General features: G+C 50.7%; 2 protein-coding genes across 3 annotated transcripts in view; one reads left to right on the top strand and one right to left on the bottom strand.

Annotated features, from left to right (window-relative positions):
* Gmds (GDP-mannose 4,6-dehydratase) overlaps positions 1-12,365 on the top strand; it is a 572,898-nt gene extending 560,533 nt beyond the window's left edge. For both annotated transcript variants that reach the window (XM_045136339.1, XM_045136338.1), the window contains 2 exons: positions 11,771-11,839; positions 12,013-12,365. In XM_045136339.1, the coding sequence (XP_044992274.1) occupies positions 11,771-11,813 (43 nt within the window). In that variant the 3' untranslated portion in view covers positions 11,814-11,839; positions 12,013-12,365. The remainder of the gene's footprint in view (positions 1-11,770; positions 11,840-12,012) is intronic.
* A 9,970-nt stretch (positions 12,366-22,335) lies between these two features.
* Positions 22,336-24,941, bottom strand: Foxc1 (forkhead box C1). The gene has a single exon (XM_045136337.1). It carries the CDS (start codon positions 24,939-24,941, stop codon positions 23,307-23,309), a length of 1,635 nt encoding a protein of 544 aa, XP_044992272.1. The 3' UTR covers positions 22,336-23,306.
* Positions 24,942-25,320: the final 379 nt, after the last annotated feature.

Below are 25,320 nucleotides of genomic sequence, written 5' to 3' on the forward strand. Positions count from 1 at the left end.
GGGTGCTTACAGGCCATGTGCCTCAAACATCAGAGTAGCAGACTGTTTTAGAGGGGAAAGGGTTCATGCATAAGAGTTGTAATACTGAGGCAAATATAACTTTTCCACAAATTAACATGTACAACTACAAGTCAATACCTTTGAAAATTATGTTGGCCCCAGAAAATCAAACATCTTGCATATATAAACTAAGTCAGCCAGCTTCTTAGCTATGGCCCTAAGGCTAATACTCTAAGGGAAAGTCAGGCATGAATCAGAGAATAGCGCTTCTACAGAGAAAGGGTTGAACTCTATGACAGGCCTTTCTGTCCCTCTAGTTTCACCAGGGGCTGTTTTATCCTTGCTCATGTGTTCACAAACAGTGGCCTCATCTGCACTCCTCAGAGCTGACATGCTATTTACTAAATACCTTCACATTGGTGATTTCCCCTGAGAGACCCTTTACCCAGACCTTCATGTGACATGCTCCGTCATTCAGATCTCGTCACCTCTATAGAATAACCCCAAGCCGGGCGTGGTGGCGCACGCCTTTAATCCCAGCACTCGGGAGGCAGAGGTGGGAGGATCACCATGAGTTCGAGGCCACCCTGAGACTCCATAGTGAATTCCAGGTCAGCCTGGGCTAAAGTGAGACCCTACCTCGAAAAACCAAAAAAAATAAATAAATAAAAATAAAAAAAATAAAAATATAGAATAACCCCAACCAGTGAAGCCCTTACACTCTTATCAAGTACCCACCTCTGCGACCTTGTCCCTCACTCTCTATTAGCTGACATGCCACTCATGTCTGTGTACTCCCCTGCTGTTTTTCCTATCAAACACAGGCACCATAACAGCCAGGACCTCTCTCTGAGCACATTTGCTCCAGGATGCTTACAGTAGTCATATCTGGCCACAGACCCTGGATGCAATATCTAGAGAAAAGCAGAATGCACAGTCCTAGGAATAATGGTCCAGAAAATGAAATCCTAAAAATACAACTTGAGAGCTGGGCTTTGGCTCAGGGGTAGAGCACTTCCTAGCATGTGCAAGGCTCTAGGTTTAATCCTCCAGCAGTGCAAGGGGGAAAAGGGTGCTAGCTGCTGCTCCTGTATAGTGTTGAATTCTCACTACAACCTCCAGGGTAAATAGTGTTTCCCTGAAGCTTAGAGTTGTTCACAAACAGCTAAGTAGTTGAACCCTAATAGGAGCCTAGGTCCCTCCAGTAATATCTTTGTGCTATTTCTAATGTCTAAGACTGCTTCCATTAAGCAATAATTCATTGTGAAATGCACAAATATTAACTGAAATTTGATCGGTTTTGACAAATATATGGGATCTTGTAACATATTCTTGTCCATGTAAGGAATATTCATTCTTCTCCCCAAGTTCCTCTCCTGCACCTTCATAGTCAGCACCTTCCCTGTTGCCTATCCTAGAGGGCATGCACATCAGGTTGCATGATGACCTCGCCATTCCTAGAGCACGTGTACATCAGGTTGCGTGGCGACCTCGCCTATCCTAGAGCACGTGTACATCAGGTTGCATGATGACCTCGCCTATCCTAGAGCACGTGTACATCAGGTTGCATGATGACCTCGCCTATCCTAGAGCACGTGTACATCAGGTTGCATGATGACCTCGCCATTCCTAGAGCACGTGTACATCAGGTTGCGTGATGACCTCGCCTATCCTAGAGCACGTGTACATCAGGTTGCATGATGACCTCGCCTATCCTAGAGCACATGTACATCAGGTTGCGTGGTGACCTCGCCATTCCTAGAGCACGTGTACATCAGGTTGCATGATGACCTCGCCTATCATAGAGCACGTGTACATCAGGTTGCGTGATGACCTAGCCATTCCTAGAGCACATGTACATCAGGTTGCATGATGACCTCACCTATCATAGAGCACGTGTACATCAGGTTGCATGATGACCTAGCCATTCCTAGAGCACATGTACATCAGGTTGCGTGATGACCTCGCCATTCCTAGAGCACGTGTACATCAGGTTGCGTGATGACCTCGCCATTCCTAGAGCACGTGTACATCAGGTTGCATGATGACCTCGCCATTCCTAGAGCATGTGTACATCAGGTTGCGTGGCGACCTCGCCATTCCTAGAGCACATGTACATCAGGTTGCATGGTAACCTTACCTGTCCTAGAGCACATGTGCCTGTGTTGGCTTCCTGCATCCAGCATCTGTGGGTGTTGGTACCCCAATGTGCTGACACAGTGTTACCTAGAGTCCTCTCTGCTCACATTAATGTATTTTGGACACCATGCACACTGCTTCTACAGAACATTTCATACTTTGAGCATTGGCACTGCTGGACCAAATTAGAAATCTTGCCTTCTAGCTCAAAACCTACTAGTAGACAGTTTTGTGGTATTAATCAGGGTATTTGGCTTAAATTATTCCACAGATAGGAATAGGGATTCCAGAATTTAGGAATAGGATGACACTTTTCCTTTCATGTAGAAATGAAAAAAAGAAAAAAGCAAAGTAACCACACAGTACAGCACCAACAGCATCGGAAACACTGTACATGACGTAGCAAGAAACCAGCTGGAGAGAAAGTCGGGGTGTGGGGAAGCTAAGGGAGCACCTTCATGCTCAGCCCTCCTCTGTGCTTCTCAAGAAGCTTGCTAAGAAATGTCTCATAGTTGCCTTAATTTGTCTTCAATAAGTCCCCAGAGAAAAAAGGCCAAAAAGCATGATTTTAGCTGTGGACATTTACATGGCTAGTCCTTAAGTTTCTTAAGAAGTTGCTGGGGACTGGAATGTTGGTGTATATGTCAGTGTATATTTGAATGATTCTTTTAGGTCATTTCAGTTTGTTTTAGGGAAAAGGAGGAAGAGATGGATAGATTATTGAGGGGAATTAGAGGAACTTAACCTTGAATTAGAGGACCCTAACATACTATATAAGTTGAAAAATGCCTCATAGGAAAACTTCTTATAAGGTTATTTGTATTATTTACAATGCTTTCTGTTATTAAAGTTCAAAATGAGGATGGGGTTTTTCTCAGAGATGGTAGATTGCCTAACAAATTTTAAAAAGAAAAAAAAAAATGTTTACCTTTGTCTTGTGCAATTCTGGATGCCCTGTGGCCTAAGCTACCTTCCTGGACGAGAGGATACAGACTCCAGATAAGACAGATGACAGAGTTTGGCTTTTAGCTCCAGAGTACTTTGTAAAGAACTTTCATCTCTAGGAAAGAGGCCTCTGGAGCCGATATGAAATCTCCTGAGTTGCATCTTGCTTGTAGCTGTCTTTGGGTTTAATTAGTTTAACTTCACAAAGTGCTTTGAGGGCAGGAAGTGCTAAGTAGCAAAAGAAATGCAGCCTGCCCCTTGTGTCCAAAGTGCCACTTGCCAATTATGTCACAACAGTCCCTAATTGGTCCACTTAAAGGTGCTTTATCTCCTTTCCTGGGGGGAAGGGGTGCCACCTTCTATTAGCATAGGTAAATCTTTCCACCCCCCCCCCATGCAGTTATTAACAGTAACCAGTCATTTCCAAGGAAGATGGTGCTGACTTTGAAGCCTGGAATGCTGAGGTCACTAACAGCCTAATCTCCCTGTCATTAAGTCGCCCCTACTTTACACTGACTCAGCCTCCTCACTCCCCATCAGCTAGGCAGGATGAGCATCAGTGAAGGGATCAGGAGAAGAGTCTTCAGTTCAGTAGGTCACTCAGTTCACTCTCCCTGAGTCCATGCTACTACTTACTGGAAGCATCAGACTTCAAGAAGTAATACGAACAAAAATGTGAATTCCAGCTGGGCATGGTGGCCTTTAATCCCAGATCCTGGAAGTAGAGGTAGGAGGATTGCCATGAGTTTGAGGCCACCCTGAGACTACATAGTGAATTCCAGGTCACCCTGAGCTCCAGTGAGACCCTCCCTCAGGAAAAATAAAAAGGAAGAAAAAATGTTGATTCCACAATTACAGTTGTAGATTTTAGACATAGAACAGGTAAAGAGGCATCATAGATGATAAATCTGTATGCTCCAAGTTAATCACCCCAACACTTCACCTGCAGCCCCTTGGGCTCCTACCTATAAGTAGAAGCATCCCAAAAGCTACTAGGCACATCTTCTTCAAAATACCTCATAACCAGTCCATTCTTTGTCTATGATAATGACAGTGATATGAATGAGTGGAAATCTAAATATTTGCTCTCTTATGAAAAAATTGCCTTCTACTTAGCCAGCTAAGAGCAGGCTTGTTGGATGGGCCGGGCCCTGGTCCTATAGCGTCGCACGGGGCAGGAGTCCTCCTCTACTCCAGCTAAGAGTGGGCTTGTTGGATGGGCCGGGCCCTGGTCCTATAGCATTGCACAGGGCAGGAGTCCTCCTCTACTCCAGCTAAGAGCGGGCTTGTTGGATGGGCCGGGCCCTGGTCCTATAGCGTCACACGGGGCAGGAGTCCTCCTCTACTCCAGCTAAGAGCGGGCTTGTTGGATGGGCCGGGCCCTGGTCCTATAGCGTCGCACGGGGCAGGAGTCCTCCTCTACTCCAGCTAAGAGCGGGCTTGTTGGATGGGCCGGGCCCTGGTCCTATAGCGTTGCACGGGGCAGGAGTCCTCCTGTACTCCAGCTAAGAGCAGGCTTGTTGGATGGGCCGGGCCCTGGTCCTATAGAGTCGCACGGGGCAGGAGTCCTCCTGTACTCCAGCTAAGAGCAGGCTTGTTGGATGGGCCGGGCCCTGGTCCTATAGCGTCGCACGGGGCAGGAGTCCTCCTGTACTCCAGCTAAGAGCAGGCTTGTTGGATGGGCCGGGCCCTGGTCCTATAGCATTGCACAGGGCAGGAGTCCTCCTCTACTCCAGCTAAGAGCGGGCTTGTTGGATGGGCCGGGCCCTGGTCCTATAGCGTCGCATGGGGCAGGAGTCCTCCTCTACTCCAGCTAAGAGCAGGCTTGTTGGATGGGCCGGGCCCTGGTCCTATAGCATTGCACAGGGCAGGAGTCCTCCTCTACTCTAGCCAGAAGTTCCATGGTGGATGAGTGATGGACAGTGGGCAGAATGCAGGGTACAATGGAGACTTCCAAGCTGCTAAGGAAAGAGTTACAACTTTTTTTCCTCCAGTTAGGGTCTCCTTTTAGCCCAGGCTGATCTGGAATTCACAATGTAGTCTCAGGGTGGCCTCAACCTCAAAGCAATCCTCCTGCCTCTACCTCCCGAGTTCTGGGATTAAAGGCGTGTGCCACCACGCTGGGCTTCAGTTACTATGTTGGCATGAATGGTGCGGTGTGTGTGATCCAGTCCATAGAAAGAGTGGACCCTCTGTCCATGTCTCAAGCATGCAGGCCTGAGAGGACTTTCTGCAGCATCTCTTTACAATTTTGAGGGAACTTACAAAGTTTAAAGCCTGCCATCCCCCAAGTACAGTCATTCCTAAAATCCACAGAGGTTTGGTTCCAAGACCCTTTTGGATCCCCAAATCCTCAGATTTAACTTGCTCCCTAGTCATACAGTATTTGCGTGGAGTTAAACACACTGGCTTGCACTCACTGAGACATCCCAGGTAACTTCCAGTTCCTAACACAAAGTAAATGCCATGTCAGCAGCTGTGGAACTGCATTACTAGGGAATGATGACAAGAAAAAGTCTGCACTTCTTCAGTGCAGATGCCATTTTTTTCCTATTTTTATTCCATGCTTGGTAGAATCTGTGGGGGCAAACCCCACAAATTTGGTGTGCCATTTGTAATTATGTTCTCTGTGTAGCTTCTAGAGAGCCCTTCCTGCCTAACTGCATCTCTCTACTTGTCCTAACTGTATTTTCAGAATATAACTGTAAATATGTAGGCTGTACTATAGATGTCATTGCTTAAGCTCTTCTTTTATGCTTTTAAAAAGATTTCCCACACTATGACATATTGGCAGGTGGACACATCAGGAAGACAGTGTCCTCATTAACTTTCCAGAAAGTTCTGGGCTAGCTTCTTTTATTAGAGTCTAGGACACACATGCAAATGGATGTTTCTTTCCATTTTTTTAGTATCTCTTAGTAGCTCTTACACCCAGATAACATGTTCAAATAAGTAGCGACCCCAGAAAAATACAGAACCAGTGAGAAGGCTACTAGATTTTAAGGTGGCATGACCAACATACTCACCTTGGAGGAGAGAATGGTGGTGATGAGTCCAAGGCCACGTGGGGCTGCCCAGAGCTTGGTCCTGAGTAAGCCTGCATATGAGCTGAGGAAGGCTTCGGCAAGCCTGCTTCTGGTGTTTCATGCCCAGTGCTGGGCTGCACTCTGGAGCCCTGCTCACTGACCCAAGGTCCCTGAGCCTGGCTGAGTATTAGGTGGGTTGAGCTCTTAGGTACTCTGTCAAGCCCCTGATAGACAGTCCCCTGAGCCTGCTTTCTGAGCAGACTAGACAGCCTGCTGTTTCTCCTTGCATCTTATCAGCCCTTGTGATTAGTGAGCCCTGGTGTCAACGTCAATCTGTGCTACTCTAGAGCATTCATGTGGAGAGGGCAATGCTCAACTGTTCCTCATGCCAGCCCCTACCACAAAAACTGTCCCAGTCATAGAACACACTGCAGGCTAGTGGGGAACCTTGAGACTTCATTTCTCACTTTTCCTTCCTGTTGCTCCCTGCTTATCTTGAATCTTGACTATGATATGCTGTGCAACTTCAAAGCTTTTCCTGAGATTTTGTTTTGTTTTTAGCAGTTCTGTGTTTCCCAAGAGAAGCATTACTGTAGGAGCAAAGCTTTCCTAGTCACTCTATTAACTTAAAGTTAGATCAAGGACCAAACTTATTGGCATTCTTTTATTCCCTTGGAACCTGAGCTATTCCTCAATTTTGTTTTCCTAAGAAAAGCAGGAGGGGAAAAATTGACTATTTTTGTGACACTCAGAGCTTCATGTCTTAAATTCCTGAAGATGTTTAACCAAGGTTCCACCAGTCCTGGTTTTCCTTAGTAACATCCCTGTCTGTACACCTTTTCCTTATTTATAGAACACAAAAGTCTTTTTCTCTCAATATGTGCATTAGAAACTTAACAAGATCCTGCCAAGAAATGTCACACTCTTAAAATGTCTCTCCACCTTACCAGATGGTCCTTGCAAACCCTACCCATAGACCTTTAAGGAAATGTGGTATCCAACTTATAGTTCAAACTAAATAGTAAAAATTTCCCAAAACAAACTTAGAGAAAGGGGAGGAAAAGAAATAATGCTGTGAGGTTGGAGTTGTCCTATATTATTCAGTTTACTCCATTCCCTACTGTTATTTAAGGAAACTATTGGGGGAGTGATTTTAAAGGGATTTATGAGTTAAAGAACAATCAAAATCAGATTGTGGGCTGGAGGGATTGCTTAGTGGTTAAGGCACTTGCCTGCAAAGCCAAAGGACCCAGGTTTGATGCCCCAGGATCCACATAAGCAAGATGCACAAGGTGGCACATGAGTCTGGAGTTCGTTTGCAGTGGCTGAAAGCCCTGGTATGCCCATTCTCCCTCTCTATCTGCCTCTTTCTCTCTCTCCCAAATAAATAAATAAATTGAAAAAAGTATTTTAAAGAAATTAGATTGGGGAAGGAAAGAAAGTAACTAGAGGTATGACTGAAAGGTGTGCTGTTATCTTGACAGAGATGAAAAAGGAGAGCCAAGAGATCTGAGGAACAATAATGGCATAGTGTGGGTGCTCCTTTTCTGGATTTTCCGTTAACTCCTGTGGGCTCAGGAGCTGGCTTAATGACTTTTCCAGGATTTAGTATGGTTCTTTATCTGTTCACTACAATAAGAACATGAGCCAGGAAGCCTGAAGAATTGCCACAGTGAACATGTCCTTCTGCCAGGCTGTGGCAAGTCTTCTGTGGGTGCCAAGCCCCTTCTGCCAGGCTGCTGTTTGCATCTTCTTTGTTTAGGGTGCTGAGCACCCCCTCACCCCACCCTCCAGCTGTGTCTGGAAGCCAGGGCTAAAGGATGGCTTCTCGGGGCAAATGAAGAAACCCCAGGTGCAAGTCTAAGGAAAAGGAAGGGTCTATACAGAGACATTTCCTCTTTTCTGTGCTGTTTTGCTGCTGTAAAATGCTCAGTTAAACCTAATTGAATTTGACAATAATAAATTACATATTGAAACCGTATAGTTCACCTAAGAAACAGCAAGGAAAACAGTGAAGACACCAGAAGCCAGGGCTCAGAAAATGTCAGATGCACATAGCAATGCTTTAAATTTTTCTCAGAGCTTTATTGTCTCATCCCCCCCCCCAAAAAAATCTCCAGACCACCCACTATACAAAGACCTTTCTGGAAACTACATAAAATCATCACCAATTCAGCTTTTGCCCCATTGTCATATGCTACTGTGAGTTTTATAAATAAAGAAGGCACAGAACTGTTCAAAATGAAGAACAAATTAGATAAACTCACCCTTCTCACTTGCCCTTGGAAGCCAGTAGGTCCCAGTGGGGGGAATGTATCAAGATTTGAGAGTTTTGTAAAAATTTAAATCTAAGTGAATGCATACTGTGGCCTGGCTTTCAAAAATCCAAATCCAACTCCCTGTGAGCACAGCAGCTCATCCTTTCTAGCCTCACCCCTGCCTCTGCTCAGGTCAGTGGAACCGTGTTTGCCGAGCACTTCCTGTCTGCCCTCCTGTCCAGCGCCATGTGCCCTTCTGCGCAGGCCTCTCCACACCACGCATGCATTATGCCTGTGCCCAGAACCTTTTAAATGAACCACTGACTATATCTTTCCTATTAATGGTATCATGGTGTAAAGTAAGAAGTTTCTTAAGGACAGTGAGGGACAAAACAAGTGGAGTTGTCCTTCATCTTCCCTAACAAGTTGATGGGGGCTGTGGGTGCTATGTGTCACTCAGTGCCTAGGAGAAAAAAAAAGGAAGGTGATGGAATAGAAGCTTCATCCAGATGTTGGCTCACTGGCAGCTGGCATGGCGAGCCACTGTCTTTTCTGATGGGACCTCATCCTCTTCCTTCCCAAGGTCTCTTGGTCTAATTAAATTTCAGGGAGACAGAGCCTTGGCAGAATGCTAAAGGAAGCTGCTAGGCTGTAGTCTAAGAACTGGGCTCAAAACTAAATTGGGAAGTTTAACTGGGCCTGTCTCTGGTTTCAATGAAATACTTTTACAGCATATGGTAGCAGTGTCTGTTGCTAAGCTTTTGAAAACCATTTTTCTTTTCCTTAATTGTAGTTCCCTGGTTGTTTTTATATTATGAGCTACTTGTAGAAAAATACAGGAAACATAATTACAATACAAAGCTCCCTTTCCCAAGTCTACTGAGATCACTTGAAGCCAAACTGGGTTTTAGGGTTTTGCTAAGTGTACATTCACAGCCATGAGCTGCATCCATGCTGAGCTGGTTGATTTACAGCCAGTGGTATGTGACTCAACAGTAACCATGTTCTCTACCCGACGCAGTTGCTGGACAGAGGGAAAGGAGGGTGGGCGGGCAGCCCACCAGCTCCGCTCATAGCTCCACCTCGTACAGCTTCCTCTGGGGAAGAAGGAGGAATATTTTTATGTGACTCTCACAGTAAAGGGAAGCATTGTAAAAGTCTATCCAAGTTTATTTAGAGAGAGTAAAGAGAGATAAATTACTTGGTTTGTTTTTCCACTGACATTGGCAGCTCGAGGTACCACTGTGTTAAAATGCTAATTACTAATTCTTCTACCCTACCTTTCCTAAGGAGTCTGTAAATGGACTTGTGGGATAGCAGAAATGACTTGCTTTACTCAGGCTTGCACTCTGGGGAGGAAGTGGGGACTTCAATGTATTGTGAAGTGCAAAGCCTTTGGGAGTTTGGTTTATTCTGGCTTAAAGGCAGTGATGGATGCCTGGGAAGAGTCCCCAAGTCCTCCGCTAGTGCACAGATTCCGGCAGGAGCTGCACTAAGGGAAGTGGGATCCAGGCCACCTCTGCCACAAAGCCCAGGTGACCTCCAAGTGACCAGGGTAAACAGGTCGTGCCCAGCACTCTGACCTGCCCAGTTGGGATTCTGAACCAAGGGCCTTTGCCTGCCAGGTTTAGGGGATCTGAAGGAAATGGGCAGGAGAGGCCTCTTTTGCAGCTTCCGACTGTCACTTGTTATGGCTGATTTCAGCGTGTTCCTTTAAGTGTATGGATAACCTGGAGTGCCTTAGAGTATTTGTCGCTTGAAGATTTCTTCCTGCCTTCAGTCTCTGGTTATTTTGAGTCACAACATATGCACTATTGGAGAAATGCATATGAGCATGCAAAAGCTACACGTTTATGTCATCTCCAAAAATGATGTTCCTCCCTTTTTCTTCCTTCCCTTCTCTCCCTCCTTTCTCTTCCTTTCCTTCTTCCCTCTTGCAGCCCATCACGTTCTCACCAGTCTTGAGACCTGCAATAAAGAAACTGAGAGATAAGATGTAAACTTCATTTTTTCTCCACCATTTCTTAAGCCAGTTTTCCTTTCCAGCCAAGCCTCTTAAGCAGATGGAAGTGAAAACTTCCCTAGTTTCCCTAGACGTCTTCAGGAAGCCCCGGTGTGTCTGGGCTTCCCTCCTGTAAATTCGGAGCTGAGCAGGCAGATCCGGAGCCCTTGGCCTCCTTTTACTGTCTTGATAAGACCCTACTTTGGGATGAGGCACTCAAATGTCTGGCACCTGGCAGCCCGGTCCCTACAGGCTCCTTGAAAGTCAAGCGGTTCTTGCTAGTCGGTAGGGAGGGTCGAGAGGTGGAAGACTCTGAAAAAGAGACCTGAGCAGAGGAAGCAGCACCCCTAGGGAGGCAGCGGTTTTACCGGTGCTCAGAGATCAGCGTCTTCAAAAGAATGAGGAGGAGGGTACAGCAGACCCTTGTGGTGGCCATGCATGCGGGGTAAAACTTCAGTTTCGGTTTAGGCGCGTGTGGGTGCGCTGCAGGCGACGCGAGCTGTTTCCACAATGGTCAGAAAAATCCAGCCGGGATCCGCGCGCCAGCCTCCAGCGAAGCCTCGGGCTACTCAGCTCAACCGGCGACCCGACGGGCGGGGGCCAGGAAGAGACCCGGGGGTCGGGGAAAGACTCGGGATCCATGGAGAGACCCGGGATCCGTGGAGAGACCCGGGGGACGGGGAGAGACTCGGGATCCATGAAGAGACCCGGGATCCGTGGAGAGACCCGGAGGACGGGGAGAGACCCGGGGATCGGGGAGAGACTCGGGATCCATGAAGAGACCCGGGATCCGTGGACAGACCCGGGGGACGGGGAGAGACTCGGGATCCATGAAGAGACCCGGGATCCGTGGAGAGACCCGGAGGACTGGGAGAGACCCGAGGGTCGGGGAGAGACTCGGGATCCATGAAGAGACCCGGGATCCGTGGAGAGACCCAGGGGTCGGGGAGAGACTCGGGATCCATGAAGAGACCCGGGATCTGTGGAGAGACTCGGGGGTCGGGGAGAGACCGGGATCAGTGGAGAGAACCGGGGGTCCGGGAGCGGCCCTTCCTACTGCAGCCCGCCTGCGCGTCTCGGGAGCTCGGGCAGGGTTTCCCCGGTCCCTTGCCGGGGAGTGCAGTGATTTGAAACAGTTCTCACAGTAGCGTCCCTGGCAACTTAAAATTTAAAAAAAAAAAAAAAAAAAAAAAAAAGCCGTCTGGGACTTGGTGGGGCAAGGGGTGGGGCAAGAAGAGTTGAGCTGCTGGGGCGAGTTGGGGACCGGTCACCCTCGCAGGCTTCAACGGCGCTTTCGTAGCCCGCCGCTGTCTTCGCGCGATTTACCGTGCCAGACGGTGACCGGCGGGTTAACGGGGGCGCGGCGGGTGGGCGCCGCTCCATCCGCCCTCCTTCCGCAGGACTTTCTGCAGGGAGACTGCTCCAAGGCGCAGCAGAAGCTGAACTGGAAGCCCCGGGTCGCCTTTGACGTAAGTGTCTGGCTGCGGGTCCCTGCCGAGGTAGCTACGGCCCTGCGGCGGGCGGGGGCGGGGGGAGAAGGGGGGACAGCAGGCGGGGGCGGCCTCCCTCCCCACGGAAGGGCAACGCGGGAGGGGGTGGCAGAAACTCCACCCTCACTGCCCACCCGGGTCTTGGGTCGCAGGAGCTGGTGAGGGAGATGGTGCAAGCCGACGTTGAGCTCATGAGGACCAACCCCAACGCCTGAGTGCAGAGCTGGTGACCCACCCCGGGAGTGTGCAGTCCTGCGGCCCGCGACCCTCGTCACGTTGTCCCTGCACCTAGAGCCCGGGCGGAGGTTTGGAGCCGATGGGACATGCACTTCGGAGCTCAGGCCTCTGCTTTTGTCGAAGCCTCCTGTCAATGTTTTTTGGGAAATCAAGATGTTTTAATCACATACTCACTTTACTTGAAATTATGTCACTAGACAACTTAAATTGTGGAGCCTTCAAAGTGTTTTTCTCCTTTCTTATTAAATGACCTTTCTATGAACCAGCATTAATAGAGTCACTGTTTTCTCCAAGTTGTAATATAAAGGGAGTTTATGGGCCCCAAAACAAGACTACTCAAATCCACACCATCCCAAAGGTCTTGCTTCCTTTTGAGAAAGCCCTGCTGGGAAGCCCTCTCCTGAGCAGCTTCTAGCTAAGCGCCTCAGCCTGGGATGATCTTTTCCCTCCTCAATTGAGGCTTTCACACCTCTACTGGTCTCTGCTGACTTTAATTAGAACCACTGGGCCCTGACCCTCTCACAAGATGTCTTGAAATGCTGAGGGGTTAGAAGAAGAAACTTGAAGGTAAGTAAATATTGTTTAAAACATTTCAGGCCAAAGCCCCTGGGCTACCCAGAGGTCTCCCAGCCTAAGCTTGTCTTCTAGAATCCTTCACACAATGCTTACTTCCAACCTCTTGTAATGTTTTAAGCTGAATTTTTTTATTCATTCTTTCTACCAATTGTATCCAGTGCCTCATGTATGCCATTGTACTTGTGTATGAACAACACCAGTGTTAATTGGAAGTTCTAAAAACAAGGATTAATGTCCAGCCTCATATTCCAGGATCCAGCTTCAGTGAGTGCATGGTTTATGTGCTTGGGTTGTAACCACAGGCCTGCACCAGAGCTGTGTGCTGCGCAGTTCTGGGAAGGGTGACATAAAAGTGTGCAAAACACCCCAAAGAGCCAGCAAGGGTCTTTATGAAGTAGTCTCTGGCCTAGAACAGATTAGGTCAGGACTCGTCTTCCCTCCACTCCCCTTCCAAACAAAACAAAATAAAAATTTTTCAGGGAATGGCATTCCAGCCTTTGCACATGCATGTGAGTGCATGTGAATGATTTCTGAATGTCTTCACAGGCAGGTTTTAATCTGGGAAAGGACCAGAGCTTTTGTGGGGTGCCCTGTGCTGCTAAAGCATATTGGCTAAGGTGGCCTCAGCCCCCACAGAGCAGAACTGGGGTGGCCTGGGCTAGCCCACCTGACTCTCAAAAGCCATCCCAAGGATTGCCTGCTGTCTCTGCTCCTAAGAGGTATGCTGCTAATTAGAAGCAGATGGTCGCTGGTAGGCAGGGCCTCCAGGACTGGCAGGTGGTGGGCATACACCATCACATGTGGGCACGCATTGCCATGCACATATCAGACACAACAACTCACTCACAAATACAAATACATTCACAGACTCACAAATGTGGCATCCCATACACAAATATGTGCAAACTCAATTCACTGTTATACACATTCACAAATGTCAAAAATAATCATGTGGTTTTTAGACTTGACCCTGGTGGACAGGTCCACCCTCTCTTTGACCACCTAAGTTGGTCATCCCACACCCAGAAGACGCCATTCCAGGGGCCTGTTAAGCCTGCAGTGGGCCTGTTTAATTCAGCGCTTTGTGGCTTTCTAGCCCCAAGCCATAATGAGCTCCTCAGGGAGAATCAGGAGACCCTGGGCAGGATTCAGTGCAACTCCAGTGGAGCCAACTGGGCGTAAGCATCAGTTTCTGAAGGGAAATATTTTAAATTGCAGCCTTGTCACCAGGCTTGCCCTCAGCCACAGTGGGAGCTCCCTTGGCTTCCTGATGAGTGTTGAAGAAAAGTAGATTTGCTTCAGTACCAACTTTCTGTGCTGAATTCCATGGTTGCCATCCTTCTGGACCTTACTAAAGGGCTGCTTCTATCTCTAGTCTCAATTTTAGTAATTTTTTTTATATGTCCTTCAAACTTTCTTTTGTCCTGCTTTGTAAACTTTTGATATTCATTTTAGGTATTATAAAACATTTCCCTCGCTTTCCTTCAGGTCTGCCTGCTGGGCCAGTCTTGGGCTGTATCTGCTGTCCTTTATCCTGAGGAGTTCTGAGAAAAAGAGAGAGAGAGAGAGAGAGAGGCAGGGCACGCTGTGGCTAGACAGTTCTGCAGCTGGGTAGGCACAGGCACTGAGAACACGGGCTACAGCTCTGAAGGAGAATGCTCAGTGCATCAGGAGATAGTGCTCTGCAAAACACTGCTGAGGGCTGGGCGTGTTGGCGCACGCCTTTAATCCCAGCACTTGGGAGGCAGAGGTAGGAGGATCGCCGAGAGTTCGAGGCCACCCTGAGACTCCATAGTGAATTCCAGGTCAGCCTGGGCTAGAGTGAGACCCTACCTCAAAAAAATTCAAAAAATCAAAAAAAAAAAAAAAAACCACTGCTGAGGAAGACAGGCAAATCGACCAGCCTTCATGATGGGCCCAGTGAGGGATAGGTCTCAAACTGCTTCAGCCTCACGTTGAGCCCTCTTCATCACCTTTACCAATACCACATCTAACTCTGGCCTGACATGATGGGCCACAGTAAATGTGCTTTATCCTGTCTTTCAAACTAGAACCAGGCAGCATCACTTTAAATTTTCATTATCAAATAATAGTCTGAGTTCTGGGGCTATAGTTCCGTGGGGGAGGGCTTTCCTGGCATGGCACACAGGAGAGCACGGGCCCACTCACAGACCTCTACGTACATAACCTTAAGTGCATTGTTTGCAAACAATTTTCTAGGTTAGGGAGAGGGAGAGAAAGAAAGAAGGGCAGGAGGGAAAAAGAGAGAGACTCATAGCCACCGCCTCCCCCCACCCCCGCACCTCTTTGTACCTGAAGATGCTAACTAGGAAGCCTCAGTGCTGACCTGCACCAAGTTTCCAGGCTATGTCTTCCAGCCTGCACTGCTTCCTTACTTGATTGGTGGATGTCGTGGGGGGAGGGAGGTGTTTTCCCACCCAGATTGTGTGCATATCTGTTTGTAAGAGAAGTCCCAACATGTCATCAGCACCTCATCAAAACTTGGGGTTTTCCTCACTGGCGGGGGGCGGGGGGTGGGGGGTGGGGGGGGTGCTGAGAACTTTCACAGACCACAACAATGACTAGGACATAAGGATGTCCTTAGAGCTGGCCCATCCTCCACAGCCTTGGCTTACTGAGAACACTCTGGGACTCAGCCTCTCTCAGTAGGAAGACTTGAGCCCGTCTTATGCCTAGGGCCTGAGGCCTTGTACTCCCAGCAACCAGCCCCTCCTTCACACTCATCTTGCTGCCTGGAGCACACACCCAGATAGGCGCTGTTGGGTTATGCGTGCCCCCAAACCTCAAGCCATTTTCTTTGTCCTAGGCCAGCAAGGCTGCTACCGCATCACTCTCAGGCCAGTTCAGTGCACCAGAACTGAGCTCTATGTAGCCAAGATCTTTCCCAGGGCCCACCCAACCTTCATTCCTGTTCTTGCATCTGTTACAAACCCATAGACAACTGAAACCTAACCACCACCACCACCACCCTCCTGGCCTGAGGCCTAATCTTCACTCCAGTCCTTCCTCCAGGGCCAAGGGTTATACAGAGTGGATGCCCAGCCTCAGTTGCCCCTTTGATCTCTGAATTCCCCTTCCAGGGTGCCTGCATGGTGTCCACAGCTGGCCGCACCGCACCACCGGCCCATTTGCTACAGCTTCGCTGAAGATCACTGACTGCTGAGACTCCCTGTTCGCTACCTCTGGGTGCGACCTCCGCTTGCTCTGAGTCTCTGGCTTTCCCAGCCTCGATCATGAAAGAGCCATTGTACCAGCTGACTGCCACTGGCCCTGCCCTGCGGGTGCTGCATATGTCCAGGGTTCTCACAGACTCTGGCTTCCCAACCCTGGAGTCCAGCAAAGGTGAGATGATGAGGAAGGACAGTCTTACAAAGGAGAAACCCTCACTGCCATGGCCCCGACTCTGCCAGTGTGTTTTATGCATGCCAGAGTGTTTTACACATGCGCCACCATTGAGGAGGTGCCTGCGGGCCAACTGCCCCAAAGCTGGGGAGCTGGGGTGGCAAACATCGGCTCCTCCACCAATCCTGGGCTCCGAGTGTAGAGAGGAAGCTGCGCAGCCCCAGGCCTGGGCTGGAGTGGCGGCCTCACGGCCTCACCGAGTGAATGTATATTTGGAAGGGGTCAGGACCTCGGCTGGAGCCTGGCTTTTTATGGCGAGGAAGCTGGCTGGGAAGGGCCTGCTGGCCAGGCTTTCCTGAGGTACCACTTCCCCAGCAGCGCCCGCAGGGGTACGCTACTGCCGCACCAGCGGGCAGAGAGGCCTTTACCGCTGCCCAGGTCCCAAAGCCAGGTCGCGGACAGACCTGCCCTGGAACCAGCGGACAAATGCAGGAAATACCACATTCTTCCTCTCTTACCAAACACCAAACACACTCGCTGCAAACCACTGCCTTGCACCCCCCAGATAGTCTGTGGGCGCTGACCTGCGGGAGTGGGGGGCATAGGGGCTGCACAGAGAGCGGGGCTACTGACCCCGGCCGTCGCACCCCCACGCCCAACGGTTCTCTGGGGAAAATATACCACCAAGCCTGCCCTTGGCAGTGGGAACCAAATGATGTTTCTCTGCTGAGCTCCTCACTGGACACTGGCTGGGGTGCCCACTCCTTTCTCAATGGCCAGCATGGCCTTAGTAGCAAGTGGTAATATCTCATCTTTAGAATCCGAGAAATGTCTCTAGCTGTTCATCCGTTGCACTGTGAGCTCCTAAAACGGCTGGTGGATGCCCTGCAGAACCTGAAAGCCGCTGAGCTGCCAGCTGGGAGGCTCAGAGCATACAGCCTCAGCCAGAGCACAGAGCTCCCAGAGCAGGCCTGAGAGGGCCCCTTTGCGCGCTATCAGGCTCATATTTTGCTCAACTAAAAGAACAAAGTTTTCGTTTCTCTTCTACCAGCCGACTTTAAAGAATCCAATTGCCACTCTACTCCCCACCCCAGTTCGGCTAGAATGCCTGCGGCCATTAAGGAGGCCCGCACACAGCCTCAGGAACCAGTGAGGGCTTTTATACTGAAGGAAATGCGGAGGCCTTAAGAGTTAATGGCACTAAATGTGTTGGTTTTCCTGCTTTTTCCCTAGAGTAGGAAATGGGGAGGGAATGGGGTCTCTCATTCCCCCCCCAAAGCCTTCCGAACCTCTTCATTTCCCACACTTATCTCATGAACCGCGGACCCTCCCTTGAGCCTCTTCTACCTCAAGTCCCACCACCCAGGGCAAGCAAAAGGTCTCAACTGATCAGCCATGGCCACCCACCTGTTTCTGGCTTACTGAGTTCACAAATGACTTCTCCCATGCCCACCCAAGTAGGCCAAGCTATGCTGACTTAGGGGCAAGGGAACAGCTTGCCCAGTCCCCTTCCGAGGAGCCACTTTAAAGGGCGGCTGGGAAGTTAGGTGTGATGGCGCCACAAGGGGTCTTGAAAGAGCCCTAGGGCAGAAGAGGCTCTTTGGAAGAAGAGGAGGCCATCTGAGGTCAAAGGATCTGCAAAAGGACAGCTGAGGCTTCTAAATCACTTCAGGAACCCAGACCTGGAAATTCTGAGCTGGAAGCTATGTCAGACCCAATCTAAAGTCCGGGCAGACCCAGACCAACTTCTCCTCTCCCGGGAGCCTCAGCCCATATGCAAGGAAATTCCAGATCCTACTGCATCGCCTATAATACGCTCAATATGCTACAAATTTAAAATCAGTGAAGGAAAACATCAAGTAAACAAAAAAAACTAATACAAAACAGAATTTCTTTGGAGCAAGGTAAGATGGGCAAGAAGGCAACAAACGTCTTAAGTCTCTGCGTGCTCTGTGCCTTATTCCGGTTTCCAATAAGATGGACATGGTGCATTTTGCTCAATTTTCCACTCCTAATCACATGGAGAACGTTGCTGGGGACAGCTTTCATTCTCCTGAATGGGCTTTAACTAAAATTAATTGAGTAATTGTTCCTTTCCCAATCTGACTGGAACCCAGAACCTTCCTCTCCTGCTCCCGTGAGGCCTCAGCTCTGTTCTGCCTTGGTGAGAACGTGGTCACGGAGGCATCACAAGGATAGCAGTGGGCAGGCACTGGAGCCAGAGGGGTAGTACAGGCTGAGAGTGAGACTGCCCAGTCCAGGTAAACCGGGAGCCCCACGACTTTCTATGGGAAAAACAAAAGAGACAGCAGGACATCAACACAAAGGAACAGAATCCAATGATCACATTGCACACGTGCGGGAAAGACGGTGCTGAGATACAGGGAGTTGGGACACAGAAGTCTCTAGATAAGATAGAGCTCTAATAGCAAAGGAACTTCTGTGCAGGTGGGAAGCTTTGGGCTGTGTTAAAATCCAAATAGATTCCAGGGAAGTGGGGTTTCCACAGCTGGCATCTGGATCCTTTGGCAAGTCTTCATAGATTTCCTTTTCTGCCCAGTATCCACTGCCTGAATACATTGATGGGAGCTCTCTGGACCCCTCTGTCTGCGCCTAGTCTGTAACTGGGTGGATAGGCCTCTGCATCCCTTCTCCCCAAGCCCCAGTCATGTTGGGCTAGGAGTGACTGCTGCCACCAAATAATAGTCTATCCTGCCTGGCCAGCTTTATTACTTAGATACCCTCACTCTTGTCCCTAAAAGAGTATTTGTTTATGACTGGGCAGGAAAGTTAATGCCTATGTAAACCAGCATGCATGAAATGAGTGGGGAAGAGTAAAACTGAAGACCCTGTAACACTAGGCAATACTCAGGTAAGTGATTCCGGAGTGCAGACTCCAAAGCAAATGCACCCCCCCCCACACACACACCTTTCAGAATCCAAGATGGGGTGGGAGAGAAGGAAACTCACTTTAGGAGCCCTGCTTGGGTGCCAATGACAGCCTCAGAGAATGTGGTGTAGGTAGTTGAGGCCTGGATCAGTAAGGTTGCCTTAAGGCTGTCAGGCTAAGTGGCCAAAATGAGCAGAGTCCAGAGCCTGGAACTATTCTGCACTATTAAAAACAAAACTAATGGCCCTCCATCTTAAAATGACTCCCCTCACCCAGTGTGAACAAGAAAAGGGGCCACATTTTTCTCCTCACTTGTTAAAGTCTGGTAAAGCCCAAAAGGGCAGTAAGATGCTCTTTATTTCTGACCAGCAGTAAACAGCCAAGAGCTCACAGGGAACCAGTACGATTGAGTCCTGTTTCTCTACAATCTATTATTACTCCATTATCAATGACGCAGACTGTGTGGAATGATAAATTATAAAATGTATGCTTGTTTACATGCAGCTTGTTGAAAAAAAGCCTACTAATTCACTCTGGAAAATAGCATGTGCGGCTGCCACTCGCATAACAAGCCAAATTCAAATTTTTATATGGCAGGTCCCATGCTGTTGTTTGCATAGGAATTGCTAAGAAAACAAATGAACCCCAACTTCTACTTAGTGGACCGAACACAATCCTAAAGCTTTCTAGAGGCAATTTACAAAATGAACACACTCCCCACCAAGGTCCTGCCCACCAGCAACAAGCGAATTTCCAATTGTACTGGCTATTGGTTAACATATCAAGGTTTTACAAACGAATTTGCAGTAAAAACTGCAAATCAGATGTGCAAACTACCAAGGAATAAATAATCCCACATTATATAAGGCCGACAGAAATTGGATTTTTGTTCTTAAATTGAATATAATTCAAAAGCAAATAGAAAATTTCACTGTGTGTGGTTTTAAGAAGCACAATCATGGGTAGACCTCCTCTGCCTCCATTCACACACAACACGGAACTACTGTATAGGAAACGTCCGCAGAAATAATTCCCTGTATACCAAAAACACCTTTTTGGATACATACGTCTTCAGTGCCTAATTTTTTCAAACCTTCAAACAGAAGAGAGCAAAAAGAAGAATCTCTCTCTTTTTTTGGCCCAGCATGAAAACACTCCCAGGAACTGCGACAAGGGACTTTTTCACACTGGGCCCAGCCCCTCGCAAGGCCCACAAAGGGAAAGGGGCACCCACAGGCCACTGGTCTAGGGCTGGAGCCATCTACTCTTTCCCTCGCCACCAGGTTCCCCGGGCCAGCTGGGCCCAGGTCGGGGTCGGCTGCGGCCGCAATTGGGACAAAGCGTAGGTCCAGGAGACTTGGGGAGTCGCGGGTACGTGGAGCGCCCGGGGCAGCCCGCACGCCCTCGGTCCATTAGGCTCCCCGCAGGGCCACAGCCTAGTCAAACGTACCCCTGGCCCCGCAGCCTCGCGCAGCGGGTCTGGACGCAGCCCTGTCGGGGAGGCCTCCCGGGCACGCCGGGCGCAGCGGGGCCCGGACCGACCAGGATCCCGGCGCGCTGCTCGCCGGTCGTGCACTCGCGGAGCGGCTCCCTGCGCCTGCCGAGGCCGCGGGACCCGCTGTCACTCGTGAGCAACGGAGTGCCTAAGACCTTTCCACCCGCGCCGGGCTCCCAAACACACGTGTGTCTTCAAAACAAAGGCGGGGAGCGAGGAGGAAAAGGGAGGCCTGGGCCGCCGCGGGGCCAGAAGGGAGCGAGGCGCTCCGCGTGCCGACCACGTCCACGCGCCGGCCCCGCGTCACCTAATGCTCGGCGCGATCTTCCCGGCACACCGACTCTACCTGTGATTCACTCATCAAACAAAAACAAAGGTCTCCTTGGACTCTATTTTCTCCCCAAACAACTTATTTTGGGAGCAGGTTGGGGAGACGCGAGCGGGAACTGGAGGCGGGGGCGCGCGGGGGAGGAGGAAGCCGCAAACAGAAGTCGGCCCGCCGCCGCGGGTAATTACAGCTCATTAGCCGCGGAGCGTTCCCGGCCCTGGGCGGCGTCCGGGAGGCTGGCGTCGGGGTCCCACGCGACTCTGAAGGGCCCGGCCGCGGACAGACGCCTCAGCTGGAAAGCTACTGGCCGCGGGTCTTCATCTCACGTGCCACCCCTATCCTAACAGAAGAAGGGGATACTCTAAGCTGTCTCGGCTCCCGCCCGGCCCGCGGATCCATCTACTCGTCGGTGGGAACCGGGCCGTGAGTCACCTGCTGCAGGTCCCGCAGACAGGCTTTGACAGCTCAGCTTCAGGCCAACAAACTTTTGGGGCACAAATCCCAGCTGCACGCCTAACTTCCTACAGTGGGGAGTAGAGCAGAGAAGCAACTGTAAGAAATTTGTCAGTGGATGCTTCACCGTCGCCTGTTCTCACCCCGTCCCCAGAAAAGGGTAAGCCGAGGAGGTCTAAGTAGACGAGGACCCACGGCTGGGACAGCCCAGGAAGATTGAAATTCAGCAGTGAGGCCAGCCCCAGCCGGCCAGCCCCAAGCAGACTCCCAGCCAGCGCAGGAGAGATCTTCCCTGGCTATTAGGTTACAGCTCTGGGGGAGGGAACAGTGTGAATCAGAGGCCACGTAAGTCAGTTTTTGACTGAAATTAGAGTGTATTTATTTGCAGCAATCCTTTAACAATGATCAAATTTTGACAACAAGCAACAGCAATTACTGCTTAAGTGTTGCCGCGAGATAGGATCGGCAGATAGGAGCCTGCATTATCTCGAAAACAAACCGAAGGCCTGAATGTCTGTAATCAAGTCGCCATCTCCCCAAGTCTGATTGACAGGGCAGATCACCCTACGATAATGAATTTATTACATTTCCTGGCTTATTTACAAAAGGGGGGAAGGGCCAATCCAGACTGCCCCCTAGGTTTAACTGTAAATTAACAAGAAAAATTGGTTTGAAAAGAAACCACCCTAGACGAAAATGTTCTCCTTTGTTATTGCTTTAAATCCTTTCCAAAAATAATTGTTCTACAGACATATCTTCTAAAAGTGTCCCTAAGATTAAATATCCTTTTCCATCCACAGTACACTTACGTTTTTAGACAATCCTTCTATGTGGTCCATGAAGAACTGCAATGTACATGAGTTGCATACATATTTAGAAACTGGTTTATTTTGCCTCTTACAAAGGACTGAAGTTAGTAGAAAAAAAAATCTATTCATCACCTGGCACACAGGACTGTTTAATACTCACTGCAGTTTATATGGGGTGCAGGAGCTGATACCATCTGTCTTGAGCTACATCTGCATCTCCACACTGTAGCACTGTTGCTGACTCATGGGTTTAAAATCGCCAAATCATGTTCTGTTATTACTAGAAAAAGTATTTGTTTATATGCCAACCCAGACCTGTTTAGGAAATTTTTTTTTTTTTTTTTTTTTTTTTTTTTACTAGTCACAAAGCAAGTTGACTACATAATACATTTCACAGAAGATGCTGGGAAGGGGGAGAGAGAAACTAAAAAACAAAAATTTTAGAGAAATTTGACATGGAGTAAAAGAGGATTTTTTCCATATTTCAGAGAGTTAGCGAATATGCAACTCCTAGTATTTTTGCTCTGAAATGTCTTCTTTATATTAAAGCTGTATTAAAATATCCAGGCATATAGGTCTCATTCAAACTGAATGACAATTTATTAATAAACAATGAATATGTTCAACAAAAAGGAAAGGATGCTAGAATAAGATTAATACAGTTCTCCTTTTATCACTATAGGGTAAGCACTTAAATTCTCAGACAATGAACTCCAGCTTCTGGAACACTTTCTGGCGTTTGGTCCACAACATCCAACTACAAATTAAAAATAAATTACTATGTTGCAATTTACATTTTAAAACAAGTCCATGAATAAAAAGAAAGCGATTTTCATAAAAGGGGACTTTCCCCCTCCTTTCAACATAGGAAGAAGCACTATCTTACAGGTAAAAGGCAGGGCAGAAGCTGGGAAGCGGGAGGAAGGAGCTGGAGAGAGCTATGTCTGAAAGCGAGAAGGAACTTACGTGTTATCTGGAGTAACACTGTCCATTAATAAACCATGATTTTGCTGTCTCTGTACAAAATAGTTTACGGTTTGGGTTACTTAGATAAGGCAAAGTAGAAGAGGCTCTGCATATACCTTTTAAGAAAATAGATTTTCTTTGAGACGGTGGTGCTGGTGAGTTGAATTTGGGGAGGAATTCTGTTCGCTGGTGTACTGAATTTTCTCAAGTTTTTAAAAATTAGGTGTTTTTAGTTTCGATTTTGCATTGCTGGGTCCCTTCAGCTGTTCCTGCGTTGGGATACCGTTCAGTTTGGCTTTGAGGTGAGGGGGGGTGAGGAGCTGGAGAAGTCAGAACTTGCTACAGTCATAGACGAAAGCCCCGGACGTGCGGTACAGCGACTGGCTTGCTGGGAAGGCCATCTGACAGCTACTATTCCCATTCACGGGAGAGTTGTTCAAGCCGATCCGCTGCGACTCGAACATCTCGCGCACCGAGTGGAAGTTCTGCTGCTGGCCAGGGTAGCCCGCGGCGGCCGCCGCCGCCGCCGCGCTCGCCAAGTGGCCCAGGTCTCCACCTGCCTGGTTCAGGTACCACGAGGTGAGCCGCCCTTGGTGGGCCGCAGGGTGGTGGCCGGCCTCCTGGCCGCCCCCGCCGTGACTCAGGGACGACGAGCTGCTGCTGGTGACCGGGGGCAGCGAGTAGTCGGGCAGGGGGTCGTCCACGGCCGAGCCGCCCGCGCCCCCCGGAGCGCCCTGCAAGTGGCCGCCGCGCTCTCCGGCCGCGTACAGGCTCATGGCCTGCAGGTTGCAGTGGTAGGTTCCTGCGCCGCCCGCGCCCCCCGAGCCGCCGCCGCCGCCCCCGCCGCCGCCCGCGCCGGAGCCACCCGCGCCGGAGCTCTGGCTGCAGGGGGAGCTGTAGAGGGTGCTCTGGCCCGGGGAGTAGGCGCCCAGGGGCAGCGGGGGCGCGATGCCCGCGCGCGACGACGCCACGGCCGAGGCCAGGAGGCCCGAGCCCAGCTCGCCGGCCGCGCCCTGCGGCGACCCCCGCAGCGAGGTCATGATGTTGTCCACGCTGAAGCCCTGGCCGTGGTGCGGCGCGGGCGGCGGCGGGGGCGCGGGCTCCGCGGCGTCCAGGCTCAGCGGCCGCGCCGACGCCGCCGACAGGCCGCCGCGGGGGCTGCTCCCGCTCGACAGGCTGCTGCTGCTGCTGTCGGGGCTCTCGATTTTGGGCACGGCGGCGGCGGCGGCGGCCGGGGACAAGGGCTGGGGCGGCGAGGGGCACGTACCGTTCTCCGTCTTGATGTCCTGGATGCGCACGGGTGGCGGCTGCGGCCCGGGCCCGGTGCCCTCGGCCTGTTCCGGCGGGGCGGGAGCGGGCTGGCGTCCGGGCGGCGGCGGCGGCTCCTTGAGGTGCAGCCGGTCCTTCTCCTCCTTGTCCTTCACCGCGTCCTTCTTCTTGAAGCGCCGCCGCCGCCGCAGGAAGCTGCCGTTCTCGAACATGTTATAGGAGTCCGGATCCAGCGTCCAGTAGCTCCCCTTGCCCGGCTTCTTGTCGTCGCGGGGCACCTTGACGAAGCACTCGTTGAGCGAGAGGTTGTGGCGGATGCTGTTCTGCCAGCCCTGCTTGTTGTCCCGGTAGAAGGGAAAGCGGTCCATGATGAACTGGTAGATGCCGTTCAAGGTGATCTTCTTGTCCGGGGCGTTCTGGATGGCCATGGTGATGAGCGCGATGTAGCTGTAGGGCGGCTTCACCATGTCCTTGGGCTGAGGCTGCGGCGTGTAGGGCCCGTAGGCGCGGGCCATGCCACCCGGGTACTGCTCGGCGTGCGCCGGGTGCGAGTACACGCTCATGGGCGCCGGCATGGCCGAGTAGCCGCCCCCGGCCGCCGCCGCCGCCGCCGCGCGGTAGTAACTCTGCTCGCCGCCGAGGTAGGGCACCACTCCCAGGGAGTTGGGGCTGGACACGGAGTAGCGCGCCTGCATGGCCCCGGCTCGCCGCCGCCCCGCGCCGCCCGCCGCCCCCCACCCTCGCCCGGGCCGGGCCGCGCCGCGCCGGCCGCCGAGTCCAAGTCAGTCCAAGTCCCGGCCGCGCCGCGCTCCCGCCGGCCCGCCTGTGGCCCGGCCGCCGCCGCCGCCGCCTCCGGGCCGCGCGGCCTCTCCCGGCGCCCCTCCGGTCCCGCGCCGGGCGCGAGCGAGGATCGCAACGAGGACACAGGGCTCGCGACGACGCCCCGGAGGAACTAGCACAGCAACTTCCAGGCGCGAAGAGGGGGAAAAAGGAGCCCCGAGTGAAAACAAGCAGGCGCCCTTCTCGCCACGCCGCCTGCGCCTTCCCGGAGACTTCGCTCGGGCTGCTGGCAGC

Source organism: Jaculus jaculus, chromosome 17 (assembly GCF_020740685.1).
Source record: "Jaculus jaculus isolate mJacJac1 chromosome 17, mJacJac1.mat.Y.cur, whole genome shotgun sequence".
In the NCBI taxonomy this organism is placed as follows: domain Eukaryota; kingdom Metazoa; phylum Chordata; class Mammalia; order Rodentia; family Dipodidae; genus Jaculus; species Jaculus jaculus.

Bases quoted from the DNA above. Each gene is read 5' to 3' on its own strand.
- Foxc1 (XM_045136337.1), bottom strand. From the start codon at position 24,941: ATGCAGGCGCGCTACTCCGTGTCCAGCCCCAACTCCCTGGGAGTGGTG.